This window comes from Ovis aries, chromosome 22 (genome assembly GCF_016772045.2).
Source record: "Ovis aries strain OAR_USU_Benz2616 breed Rambouillet chromosome 22, ARS-UI_Ramb_v3.0, whole genome shotgun sequence".
Taxonomy (NCBI): Eukaryota; Metazoa; Chordata; class Mammalia; order Artiodactyla; family Bovidae; genus Ovis; species Ovis aries.
Genome location: NC_056075.1, coordinates 14082430 through 14094629, shown reverse-complemented (window position 1 = coordinate 14094629; position 12200 = coordinate 14082430). Strand labels below are relative to the sequence as shown.

General features: G+C 37.1%; 1 protein-coding gene across 11 annotated transcripts in view; it reads right to left on the bottom strand.

Moving 5' to 3' along the window:
* The window catches only part of EXOC6 (exocyst complex component 6), a 190444-nt gene that overhangs the window by 95520 nt on the left and 82724 nt on the right, over positions 1 to 12200 (bottom strand). For all 11 annotated transcript variants that reach the window (XM_060405010.1, XM_060405012.1, XM_060405015.1 and 8 more), the window contains exons 13-15: positions 11504 to 11601; positions 8897 to 9002; positions 3523 to 3632 (exon numbers count right to left, since the gene is read on the bottom strand). In XM_060405010.1, the coding sequence (XP_060260993.1) occupies positions 3523 to 3632; positions 8897 to 9002; positions 11504 to 11601 (314 nt within the window). The remainder of the gene's footprint in view (positions 1 to 3522; positions 3633 to 8896; positions 9003 to 11503; positions 11602 to 12200) is intronic.

Below are 12200 nucleotides of genomic sequence, written 5' to 3'. Positions count from 1 at the left end.
CCTACCATGTGCCAAGCTACACTGAGTGCTCTATACACATACATCACTTCATTTAATTCTTAAAATAACCTATGAGTTATTTCTCTCATTTTATAAATGAGGAAACTACAATTTGATTGCCCAAGGTCCTACTACAGTGTGAGTGTCAGCATCAAGACTCAAACTAAGGAGTAAGTCTGAAGCTTATGTTCTTAACTACTACATTATACTGCCTCTGTTCTAGATTAGAACTTTTAAATGAAAAAAAAAAGGAAAAAAAATAGGTATAAATTTTGGCAGCTCTCAGACCATTAGAGCTCCACTATTGAAAACTACCATTGTAAAAGTTTGTCATTCTGTTTCACTGAATACTCATTTGTATCTACTGTTTTTCCAATGCTGAATGATAACAGTGTGTTATGTTGTACAGTTTAGAGAATACGTTACTTCTAGTTAGTTTTATGACTGCGGTTATAAGCTAATGTCTTTAAAACATACCTTTAGAAACTACAGTATAAGAGGCTAGTAGAGTATGATGAGGCAGTGATTCTTAGAGTGCATCAGAATCACCCAGAGAACTTGAGTAAAGCCAAGGGTCCCATCCTCAGTTTCTAATTCAGTAGGTCTGCTGCTGCTGCTGCTGCTACTGCTGCGTCGTCACTTCAGTCGTGTCCGACTCTGTGCGACCCCATGGACGGCAGCCCACCAGGCTCCCGCGTCCCTGGGATTCTCCAGGCAAGAACACTGGAGTGGGTTGCCATTTCCTTCTCCAATGCATGAAACTGAAAAGTGAAAGTGAAGTTGCTCAGTCGTGTCTGACTCTTAGTGACCCCATGGACTGCAGCCCACCAGGCTCCTTGGTCCATGGGATTTTCCAGGCAAGAGTACTGGAGTGGGGTGCCATTGCCTTCTCCGTCAGTAGGTCTAAGGTTGCATTTCCAGCATTTTCCCATGTGATGCTAAGGCTGCTGGTCCGGGGACCACACTTTGAGAGTCACTGGCTTGTGAGAAACACACACTACAGAATGCTGTGTATTAGGTGTTTGTATCCCTTTCCTTTCCTTTGCTCTCCAACTCATATTCTCTCAGAACAAAAATTAAGAAATCTTTTAAAGAATCCCTATGCACACACAAAAAAGCAGTAAAAGACCTAAAATCAGGTAATTCTTTTACCCTGGCAGAACACACATTTCATTTACTTTTTATTTACACATTGTTTACATCCAAAATAGTGGTAGCTTACCATAAGGGATACACATACAACAAGAAAAAAAAACTGTCATTGGCCTCACTGTTTTGGCCTGAAAAATACCTATTTATTTGAACTGCCTTCATGCCTTTTTATGACTTAAAATTCAGAAGCGGTCCATACTGAAAATGATTACTGCTATTAAGTATATGAATTTGGAAAAATGGATTTCAGAAAGGAAGACATGAAAGCTAGCATCACCACTCTCTCCTCCAGAGCATTCCCAATTATAAATATATTATATGACTATAATGCAAGGTCCATCTAGGTAGCCAGATATTTTCACTGATATGGGAGTCAGAAGAACTGCTCCTTTATGACAGATCTCATACTAGCTGGGTCATTCTGGATGAATGATATAGCCTGTTTGAGTCTCTGTTTCCTTATGTGCAAAACAAGGATATCACATTTCCCATATCTACAAATGTTGGGTATTGCCTTCATCACCCCAGTTAAATGGTATTCTCTTTCCTATATAATTAATTTGGCTATAGGAACCAATAGATGCTTGTTGCTCTCCATTACTGAGCATAATACCAATTTGCTATTGCATTCTTTAGGTAGATATAGTGGCTCAGATGGTAAAGAATCTGCCTACAATGCAGGAAGAACAGGTTCGATTTCTGGGTCAGGAAGATCCTCTGGAGAGGGGAATGGCAACCCACTCCAGTATTCTTGACTGGAGAATCCCATGGACAGAGGAGCCTGGTGGGCTACAGTACATGGGGTCACAAAGATTTGGACACGACTGAGTAACACTTTTACAGAATTCTTTATTAATTCTCACTGATGTTTTTTGAATCTTCACTTTAAGCCTACTCAAGTAAAAACTATTAAGAATATTAGCTTTTCCACAAGTCACTGAAATAAAGGAATATTCACTGCAGATGGTGACTGCAGCCATGAAGTTAAAAGACACTTACTCCTTGGAAGAAAAGTTATGACCAACCTAGATAGCATATTCAAAAGCAGAGACATTACTTTGCCGACTAAGGTCCGTCTAAGTCAAGGCTATGTTTTTTCCTGTGGTCACGTATGGATGTGAGAGTTGGACTGTGAAGAAGCCTGAGGGCCGAAGAATTGATGCTTTTGAACTATGGTGTTGGAGAAGACTCTTGAGAGTCCCTTGGACTGCAAGGAGATCCAACCAGTCCATTCTGAAGAACATCAGCCCTGGGATTTCTTTGGAAGGAATGATGCTAAAGCTGAAACTCTAGTACTTTGGCCACCTCATGCGAAGAGTTGACTCATTGGAAAAGACTCTGATGCTGGGAGAGATTGGGGGCAGGAGGAGAAGGGGACGACAGAGGATGAGATGGCTGGATGGCATCACTGACTCAATGGATGTGAGTCTGAGTGAACTCCGGGAGTTGGTGATGGATAGGGAGGCCTGGCGTGCTGCGATTCATGGGGTCGCAAAGAGTCGGACACAACTGAGCAACTGAACTGAACTGAACTGAACCTGAGCAACAGAGAAACTAAAATAAATAAGATCTAAACAACTAGAGAAAAAATGGAAGAGATGCTGGTAAAACAGATTTAACAACAAACATAAGGTGAGAACTTTATTTAGTCCCTGATTCAAACATACCAGCTATAAACAGACATTTGGGAGACAATTTAGAAAACACTGATATGGGCTAGAGAACAGATACTATGTAATAGTGTTAATTTTGTTAAGTGTGTTAAACAGTGAAATGTCCTTATTGTTTTTAAAAACATTTAAGTACTGAGGGATAAAATGCCATTATTTCTAGAGTTTGATTTAAAATAATTCAGCAAATAAAACAGCTTATTATGGAAAAAACATTTATTATGGTTAAATCAAAATGCTGAAAATACAGGATTTTCTTTTCCTATTATCTCTACTTTTATATATATTTGAAGATTTACATAATGAAATGTCAAAAAATATGTAACATCAAATTTATATCAACCTAGCCCCAAATGTCACTAAAATGGGCTTGCCTCGTGACTTAGATGATTAAGAATCTGCATGCAATGTGGGAGACCTGGGTTCAATCCCTAGGTTGGGAACATCCCCTGGAGAAGGGAATGGCAACCCATTCCAGCATTCTTCCATGGAGAATTCCATGGACAGAGAAGCCTGGCAGGCTATAGTCCATGGGGTCACAAAAGGTCAGACACAACTGAACAACTAAAACTTTCCTTCTACTAAAATATATAAGCTTTCCAACAACATACTAGTCCAATAAAGAGTCATGGCCTATAAACCAAATGATGTTTCACAAAAATAGCTTTGAAAAAGATACATTTCTCATTAGTAAACTTACCTCCGGTGTAGTGACTCTGAAAATTTAAGGCTGGCATAAATAAATTCTTTAACTTGAATATAAATATGAGGCACTGACTGAGACATGGGCAATTTCTTTGGGAAAGGTTGCTGTTGAAAGAAAAAAGAAGTTGATATTGTTTCTGAAATTTTAGAAAAAGATATCCTAAACACCTCAAAAATGTAAAAATTAAATTTACTTCACATCTGAATTAATAGTTAATACCTGCATTTTAAAGTCTACTGTTATATTTCAATGTTATTTTTGAGATTTTAAGGAGAACCAAAATATTTCTGAAGAAAAAAATATGGCAGTTTATCTGTTTCTTAAATCATATTAGCAGACTTCTAACAAGCACAGAAAGCAGATAACAATACCTCTATGTGTTCTGATGATAAGTATCCTAGGGAAGATACATAAACGCCTGTTTCTTTGCAACCATAATAAAAGAGTCAAGTTTGTTGTGAAAGTTATGGGCCAGGTTCCTGGCTTAGTGTCATCAAATAATTCTAAGACTCCCTTCATTTGCCTGAATTGATGTCAATTCAAGAAGGTACCCATTTCATTCCATTAACTCTTTAGAATACCTTACAGCAGCTTTCTGACCTATATACCATCACACACCAGGATGCAGCTAATGGTTTACAGTGTGCTTCTTGGTTAAAATGCTTTACCAGCCAACATCCACTAGCAAATTCTCAGCTCTAAAAGGTAAAACTCTTGAGGATTTTTACCAAGAGCCCTCTGTTTACACTTTATGAAATCTAACCTTTACTTTTATCTCCACATGCATTGCAACTTAGTTTACATCATTGAAAGTACTTTCACCAAGGTCACCAATGACCTCGTAAATGTTAAATCCATGTGAAATGCTGGGCTGGATGGAGCACAAGCTGGAATCAAGACTGCCAAGAGATATATCAATAACCTCAGATATGCACATGACACCACTCTTATGGCAGAAGGTGAAGAAGAACAAGCCTCTTGATCAAAGTGAAAGAGGAGAGTGAAAAAGTTGTCTTAAAACTCAACATTCAGAAAACTAAGATCATGGCATCTGGTCCCATTGCTTCACGGCAAATAGATGGGGAAACAATGGAAACAGTGAGAGACTTTATTTTGGGGGGGCTCCAAAATCACTGCAGGTGGCGACTGTATCCATGAAATTAAAAGACGCTTGCTCCTTGGAGGGAAAGCTATGATCAACCTAGGCAGCATATTAAAAAGCAGAGACATTACTTTGCCAACAAAGGTCCATCTAGTCAAAGCTATGGTTTTCCAGTAGTCATGTACAGATTTGAACTATAAAGAAGGCTGAGTGCTGAAGAATCGATGCTTTTGAACTGCGGTGTTGGAGAAGACTCTTCAGAGTCCCTTGGACTGTAAGGAGATCCAACCAGTCCATCCTAAAGAAAATCAGTCCTGAATATTCACTGGAAGGACTGATGCTGAAGCTGAAACTCCTAATACTTTGGCCTTGGAAAAGCCCCTGATGCTGGAAAAGATTAAAAGCAGGAGGAGAAGGGAACAACACAGGATGAGATGGTTGGATGGCATCACTGGCTTGATGGACTTGAGTTTGAGCAAGCTCTGGGAGTTGGTGATGGACAGGGAGGCCTGGCATGCTGCAGTCCATGGGGTCCCAAAGAGTTGGACATGACTGAGCGAGTGAACTGAACTGAATTGAATGAACTTTTCATGTTACCTGATTTATCTGAAGAGTCTGACACAATGGGCCTCCTGCTTCTTAAATGACCTTTCCTTCTTTGGTATCTGTGACCTATACTGGTTTTCCTTTTATTTCTCTACCTTCTCTATATCTCCTCCTCTAGGTATGGTTCTATCCTATACCTTCTTTTCTTACCATACATACTGTCTTTGGATAATCTCACTTACTCATCATGCGAGAGCCAATATCTCCCAAATCCACAATCTCAGCGTAATCTTTCTCCTGAAGGCCAAATGTGTGCATTAAGACACCACTGAACACGTCCATTTAGCTGTAACATTTGAGACATTCTCAACAGATCCCAAAGTGAAATGATCATCCCTTCTTTCTAAATCTGCTACTCTTATATTTCCTGTATTAGTGAATGTTTCCACCATCCAATGCAGAACCCTGACTGGCATACTTGCCCCTCTATCCTCATCATCCCAAATAAGCAAATGAAAATCAACTCCTCTCATTCTTATCTCCTAAATATCTCAAATCAAATTCCACAGCTATAACTCCCACTCAGGTCACCAATTTCTCTTGCCAAAATTACCACAACAATCCCCAAGCTAGTCTCCCCACCTTACTCTTCTCCTATCCATTCTCCACACATTAGCCACAGAGATCTTTCTAAAACACAAATCTGATTAAGCATTTACTACTTGAAAACTGGTGGTGACTTAATCTAGCTGTCAGAGTAAAAGCTAAACTTCCTAACACTGTATATAAGATCTATTTATAGTCTATTTATAGCTGTTTCTACTTCATTTTTTGATCTTTATCTCTTGCACTTTATTAACCTTGCCACTGATACTTTATACTACAGAATTACAGCTCTTTTTTTCCATTCTACTTCTCCTATCCTTAGCATGGTCAACTTCTGTGAATTGTAATTTCCCATTTATTTTTTCTATTCCTTTCTTGGCTACAAGTTCCTTGACAGTAGAGATGGAAAAACTAGCACATGGCACAGTGTCCATTAAATAGTAGGTAAATGATAAATCTATGAATGAACATACGTATTTTTAGGTACCTCCAGCAGAAAGTAGCTTACGAAAAGTTGGTAGTAAAGACATTTTCAGAGAGCAGTCTCTCTCTAAAACCAGTAGGTTCAACCTTTCTAAATGTAGGGACTGAATTAGGAGTACTAAAAAAATCAACTAAAGAGCTGCCATTCTTTAAAATCACTTTATAAACATGGAAGAGATAACTCACTTTCAATTATGCTTTGCAGAATAATGAACAATATTAACTATTTCAAAGACATTTCAACAAGAATTTATTTTAATGATATTAAAGATAAAATGAATATGCTCTTATTTTAGCCAAAGGGTACTAGTTAAATTAGCACAGCTATCTGCAAAAATACATATTTTTGCATGTATGTTCAGTCTTACTTTTCTCACTTGGTATTTCCACTGAAAATAGTAACTCAAGTTATTTGAAAGATAATTTTATATCTTTTAAAACAATTTTAATTGAAAATTATACTTAGGAAAAGTAAGTATATACACAAACAACCAAGAGACTACTACAAAATAAGTTATGGGATTTCTAAGTTATCACATTTAAATTTTCCATGTGGAAAGTGCTTTTAGTGATAGTGCTTTTAATGACAAATAATACACAAACCAATGAGTACAATTCCTAACAAATTTAATCCTAAAATACTGTGGGAGGTACCCTACAAGCAAAGCCAAATATCCTTTTAACTATGAATCCATTTAGCATAGTTTAGTGTAATTAGTAGAGATATTAGAGATTATTTAATTCAAAATTCTCATTAGACAGATAAGGCACAAATGCCCAAGCAGGGTAAGTCACTCGCCCATAGTAAGCCACAGACAGATCCAGCACATGAATCCAGATCAAATCCAGTGCTATTTTTGCTGTTGTTTAGTCACTAAGCCATGTCCAGCTCTTTTGTGGCCCCACGGGCTGCAGCCCGCCAGGCTCCCCTGTCCATTGGATTTCCCAGGCAAGAATCCTGGAGTAGATTGCATTTTCCTTCTCCATAGGATCTTCCTAACCCAGGGAACAGACCCGTGTCTCCTGCATTGGCAGGTGGATTCTTTATCACTGAGCCACCAGAGAAGCCTAGTGCTCTCTTTACAGATGCTATATCCTGAACACATTTATTACCAATAACTAAAACTAAACCAAGCCATGAGATACAGGATATTCTTATAATATTTCCTGACAAGGATCTTTGATTGGGGCTTCAAAAATACAGAAATAGAATAATCAATCTGGTCTTTTGTGTGTATTTGGAATACAATTAGGTATATGCAATGGCAGCATTAGCTATAATCTAAAAGCTATGCATTTAATTAACTGGTCCTATATTTAGTGACTATTACACGTAATTTGGAATCAGTCTGTTGTTCCATGTCCGGTTCTAACCGTTTCATGGGGTCGCAAAGAGTCGGACACAACTGAGCGACTAAACTGAACACATAATTTGAAGCTGGAGCTCCAATAAACCGGCCAGAGGATGCAAAGAACTGACTCACTGGAAAAGACCCTGATACTGGGAAAGACTGAAGGCAGGAGGAGAAGGGGATGACAGAGGATGAGATGCTTGGATGGCATCACTGACTCGAGAGACATGAGTTTGAGCAAGCTCCATGAGCTGGTGATAGACAGGGAAGCCTGATGTGCTGCAGTCCCTGGGGTCACAAAGAGTCAGACACAACTGAGCAATTGAACTGAACAGACACATAATTTGCTTTGTCTATGTATAAATGAATATAACATAGAACTTTAATAAAAGTTTATTATATTTACATAAAAATTTACAGTCACAATTCACACAACTCACTGAGAATTCACTCTTGTTCATTATGAAGGGATAAAAATATAGAAAAGAACTAAATTATAAAGTGTTAGAAAAATAACAAAAAAGATTAAGGGAAAACATCAAGAATGAAGAGAACTAAAAAGGTGATATTAGCAGGAAATATGATATCTTTTTCTCATAAGATCTAATTCTACCCAGAGATACTGGATGGGTACAAGCACGTATGTTTTTGTGTGCACGCACACACACGGGCAATCAGGTGTATTTACAGAATATTCTAATGCTGGAAGAAATTTCAGTATTTCAGCATTTCAGCAAAAGAAATCTCCTTTCTCTATCCTATCTTGTTCACATCCTGATTCCAAAACTATCCATTCTTACTTCAGAAAAAAATCCAGATGACTATTACCTTCATACACCTCTTACTGAACCAAGACAAACTTTTTTGAGTACATTTCTAGAAAAAAAAAGTAAAAATTAAGATCTTTCACAGTAATGCAAGTTTCAAAGAAATTCTCTCTTTCCCTACAATATTCTCTTATTCCTATAATCTACTCAACATGTTTAATTTGGAACCCGCCCAACATTAGTAACACCTGCTCTGGGAATCCACCTAACATTTGGGACAACTGCTCCTAGTAGCTCCAGGAAAGTCCCTTCTTAACCTCAACAAAATAACAGTAGTAGTAGTAGTAACATAATCTTTAAAAGTTAACAAAAATATAATTAATTTTCTCAAATAACACAACAATAACAGCAAAAGCCTCAAAAGAAGCTATTCTCACAATGTCAGGTTAATATAATGTATTACTGATTAATTTATTTTAAAGAAAATTCTTGAAGTAAGAACAAAGTTGTACCTTTTCAAGGTCTGGATCTTGAAAGGGAAATTTACTTATGATTGCTTTATATTCTTCTTCACTAACAATAGGGATGGGGCTGTAATTATCTTCTTCAAAAATGTCCCTGTTAAGAAAGAAGACAGAATTGAAAATTTAATATTAGAAAATATACCAATAGAGTGCTATAGGACAATAAGAAAACTCAATAATTACAAAATAATTTTGTTTGTCAGTTAAGGGTATAAATAGGAAAACAGGGCCTCATCACTCAGAATTCTAGAATCCAGTATCAAATAAGTGTCTCTCAAAACTAATGTGTGATCCTCTTTCTACCTGTTTATTCTACATCCTTCAGTACTTCAATTCCTTAGAATAGTTCCCAAGATGATATAGTCTGAATGAACTAACTACGACTAAAAATGAGATGAAGAGTATCCCAGTCATATTTCTTAACAAGAACAACTCTCAAGTTCTATGTCTTTTGTGTTCTCCTTCCAACTAGATCATAAGCTCCTGGAAGATGAAAACAGTGTCCTCCATTTGTCTGTCTCTCATAACGCTGTACTTAGAAAAGGAGCTTTTACACTTAGTAAGGCAGACACATTTACTACTCACCAAACATCCATGTGCTTTCCTTGCAAACAGGCAGTCATATGCCTAGTTTCAGCCACTGGACTGTGAACACAAGTTCCATGTGTTGCTTTAAGTCTAAAGCATTTATGAGCTAACTGTGTGATCTTCTGTCCCATGGTGACAGGAGAAACCCCCATGTCGAGAAAGTAGAATCACAAATGGCAAAAGCCTGAGTCGTGGACTACTAGACCCACTATAAACTTGTGTAAGTGAGAAATAAAATGTCTATGTTTATCCAATGAGATTTTGTGTACTTTTGTTAGTAGCTTAACTCAGCCTGTACAAATATACCTGCTGTCCAATCAACTTCTTTATAATCAATAATTCAGTCTGATTAGTATTTCTTTAGCACCTATTATGTGCTAGTCTCTGGGCTAACTATAACGAAAACTCTCTGCCCCCATGAAGATAAAAGCAAGATCTCTGTTCTCAAGCCTAACAGGAGAGAGAGATATGCAAACAGATTATGTTTATAATGATGTTATGCAGACAATAAATGAGGTACAAGTTTCAGATATAGGACAAAGGAAAAAAGCAACTAACTTTAACAGACTAGGTGGGGGATATCTCATGAGAAGTTTTACAGAGAAGCTATGGGCTGTTGTAGGGGTTTTACAGATAAAACGAAACACTTCCAATGAGATTATGGGAGAATAGCATTTCCAAAGGATGGACCATAACATGCAAAAACGTAAGGGATGAAAAAGTACGACTGCGGGGGGTGGGGCTGAATAAAACCACAAGTATGTAGTATTACTGGAGTATAAAGTATGCAAGGGACATGGTTTAAAATGAGGCTGGGCAGGTGGACAAACTGAGACCCAGATTTTATCCTATAGGCAATGGAATATCATCTGAGATTTTAGGCAGAGGAATATCATACGAAGAATTTTATATAGTGGAGGAAACAAAGAAAAAGATAATAATGAACAGAGAGAGGCCAGGTAGAAAGACTGAATGATCCAAATAAAGAGTGATGAGGATTTGAATTAAAGCTGTATTTGTGGAGGCAGAAAGAGAGTGGCAGAAATAGTTTTTAAGAAGTAGGGACTAAATGAGGATTATGAAGGAAAGTATAATCTTAACAAATCTGTGGTTTCTAGACAAGGAAAATGGACAAATGATATATATCTCACCTCATCACAGACATCTGCAGAGGTAAGGAACACAAGAGAAGGATATGGTTTGGGCAGTAGATAATGAATATCTAATTGATAAATGGCTCTGGCATCTTAATGACAGGCTGGAAATAAGTCATGTACCTGTGGTGCAGCCATTGTGGAAAACAGAATAGAGGTTCCTCAAAATTATTTACCATATAATCCAGCAATTCATCTTCTGGGTATATGCCCAAAAGAACTGAAACAGGGACCCAAACAGATAACTGTTTGTCAGTGTTCATAGTGGCATTATTCATAATTGTCAAAAGGTGAAAACAACCCAAATATCCATAAGTAGAGGAATGGATAAATAAAATATGATACACACAAGGGAGCATTATTTAGCCTTAAAAAAGGAACGATATTCTGACGCATACTACACTATGGATAAACCTTGAAGACATTATGCTTAGTGAAATAAACCAGACCAAAAAAACCAAACAAATTCAGACACAAAACCCAAACAACGTACGAACTACTTATATGAAGTAACTAGAGTAGTCAAATTCAAAGACAAAGTAGAATGGTGATTTCTGGGGACAGACTAGCAGAAAAAGAGATTGGCAGGTACTGTTTAATTGGTACAGAGTTTCAGTTTAGGAAGATAAGAAAGTTCTGGATATGAACAGTAGTGATGGTTTCAACAGTGTGAACATACTTAATGTCACTGAACTATACATTCATAAAAGGTTAAAATGGTAAATTTTAAGTTATACATATTTTACCACAATAAAAATATAATTATAAGCAATTTTATTGCTAAATACAAACACAATTACTTTATCATTTGGCAATTTTTTTCTTACATTAAGGTACCATGGCTTAGACTAACCTGAAAACTCCAGCCCATTTCTTAAGCAATGTTTCATTGTATTGATCTCTTATTTCAAATAAAAGGTCAAAAAGTCGATTCACTGGAAAACCATAACCCTAAAACACACACACACAAAGCAGATAAACAAGTGATATAAATAAAGATATACATTTTTAAAAGTTTAGAATACTAGAGAACTGTTTGAAGTGATCACTATATCAAATTGTATGCCATCTCAACAGTATGAAAAAAAGATATCCTTTTGACATTCTAAGTTGCACCAGTTAAAAAAAAGAGTCTAGAAAGTTTTATGAAGCTGGAATTATTTTTCCATTTCATCTCTCTCTTTTCAGTCTGGATTACATTGTTAACCTTAAAAAGTATTACAAGTCAGAATTGGAGGAAAAGTTCAAGATGACTGATCCACATAACTGCGTCTTGGGAAGCAGTCTTTAAATAAGATAGAAGAAAAAAAGAGAATACATTCTGCCTGAAACACTGTACTTTCAATTCAATGCTGACTTTGTAGTACAGGGGAAAGTTATCAAATAGACACTCCAAAATTTTATTCCTTTGCAACTCCAAATCCACTGAAATCAAACCCATATTAGGACCAAACATTTCTGCTCACATCAGAGTTGTCCCTCTTCCCCTTCAGTGCTCACCTCCTCGTCTTTGGTCTTGATCCTATCTCCTCCTGCAGGAACTGCTCCAT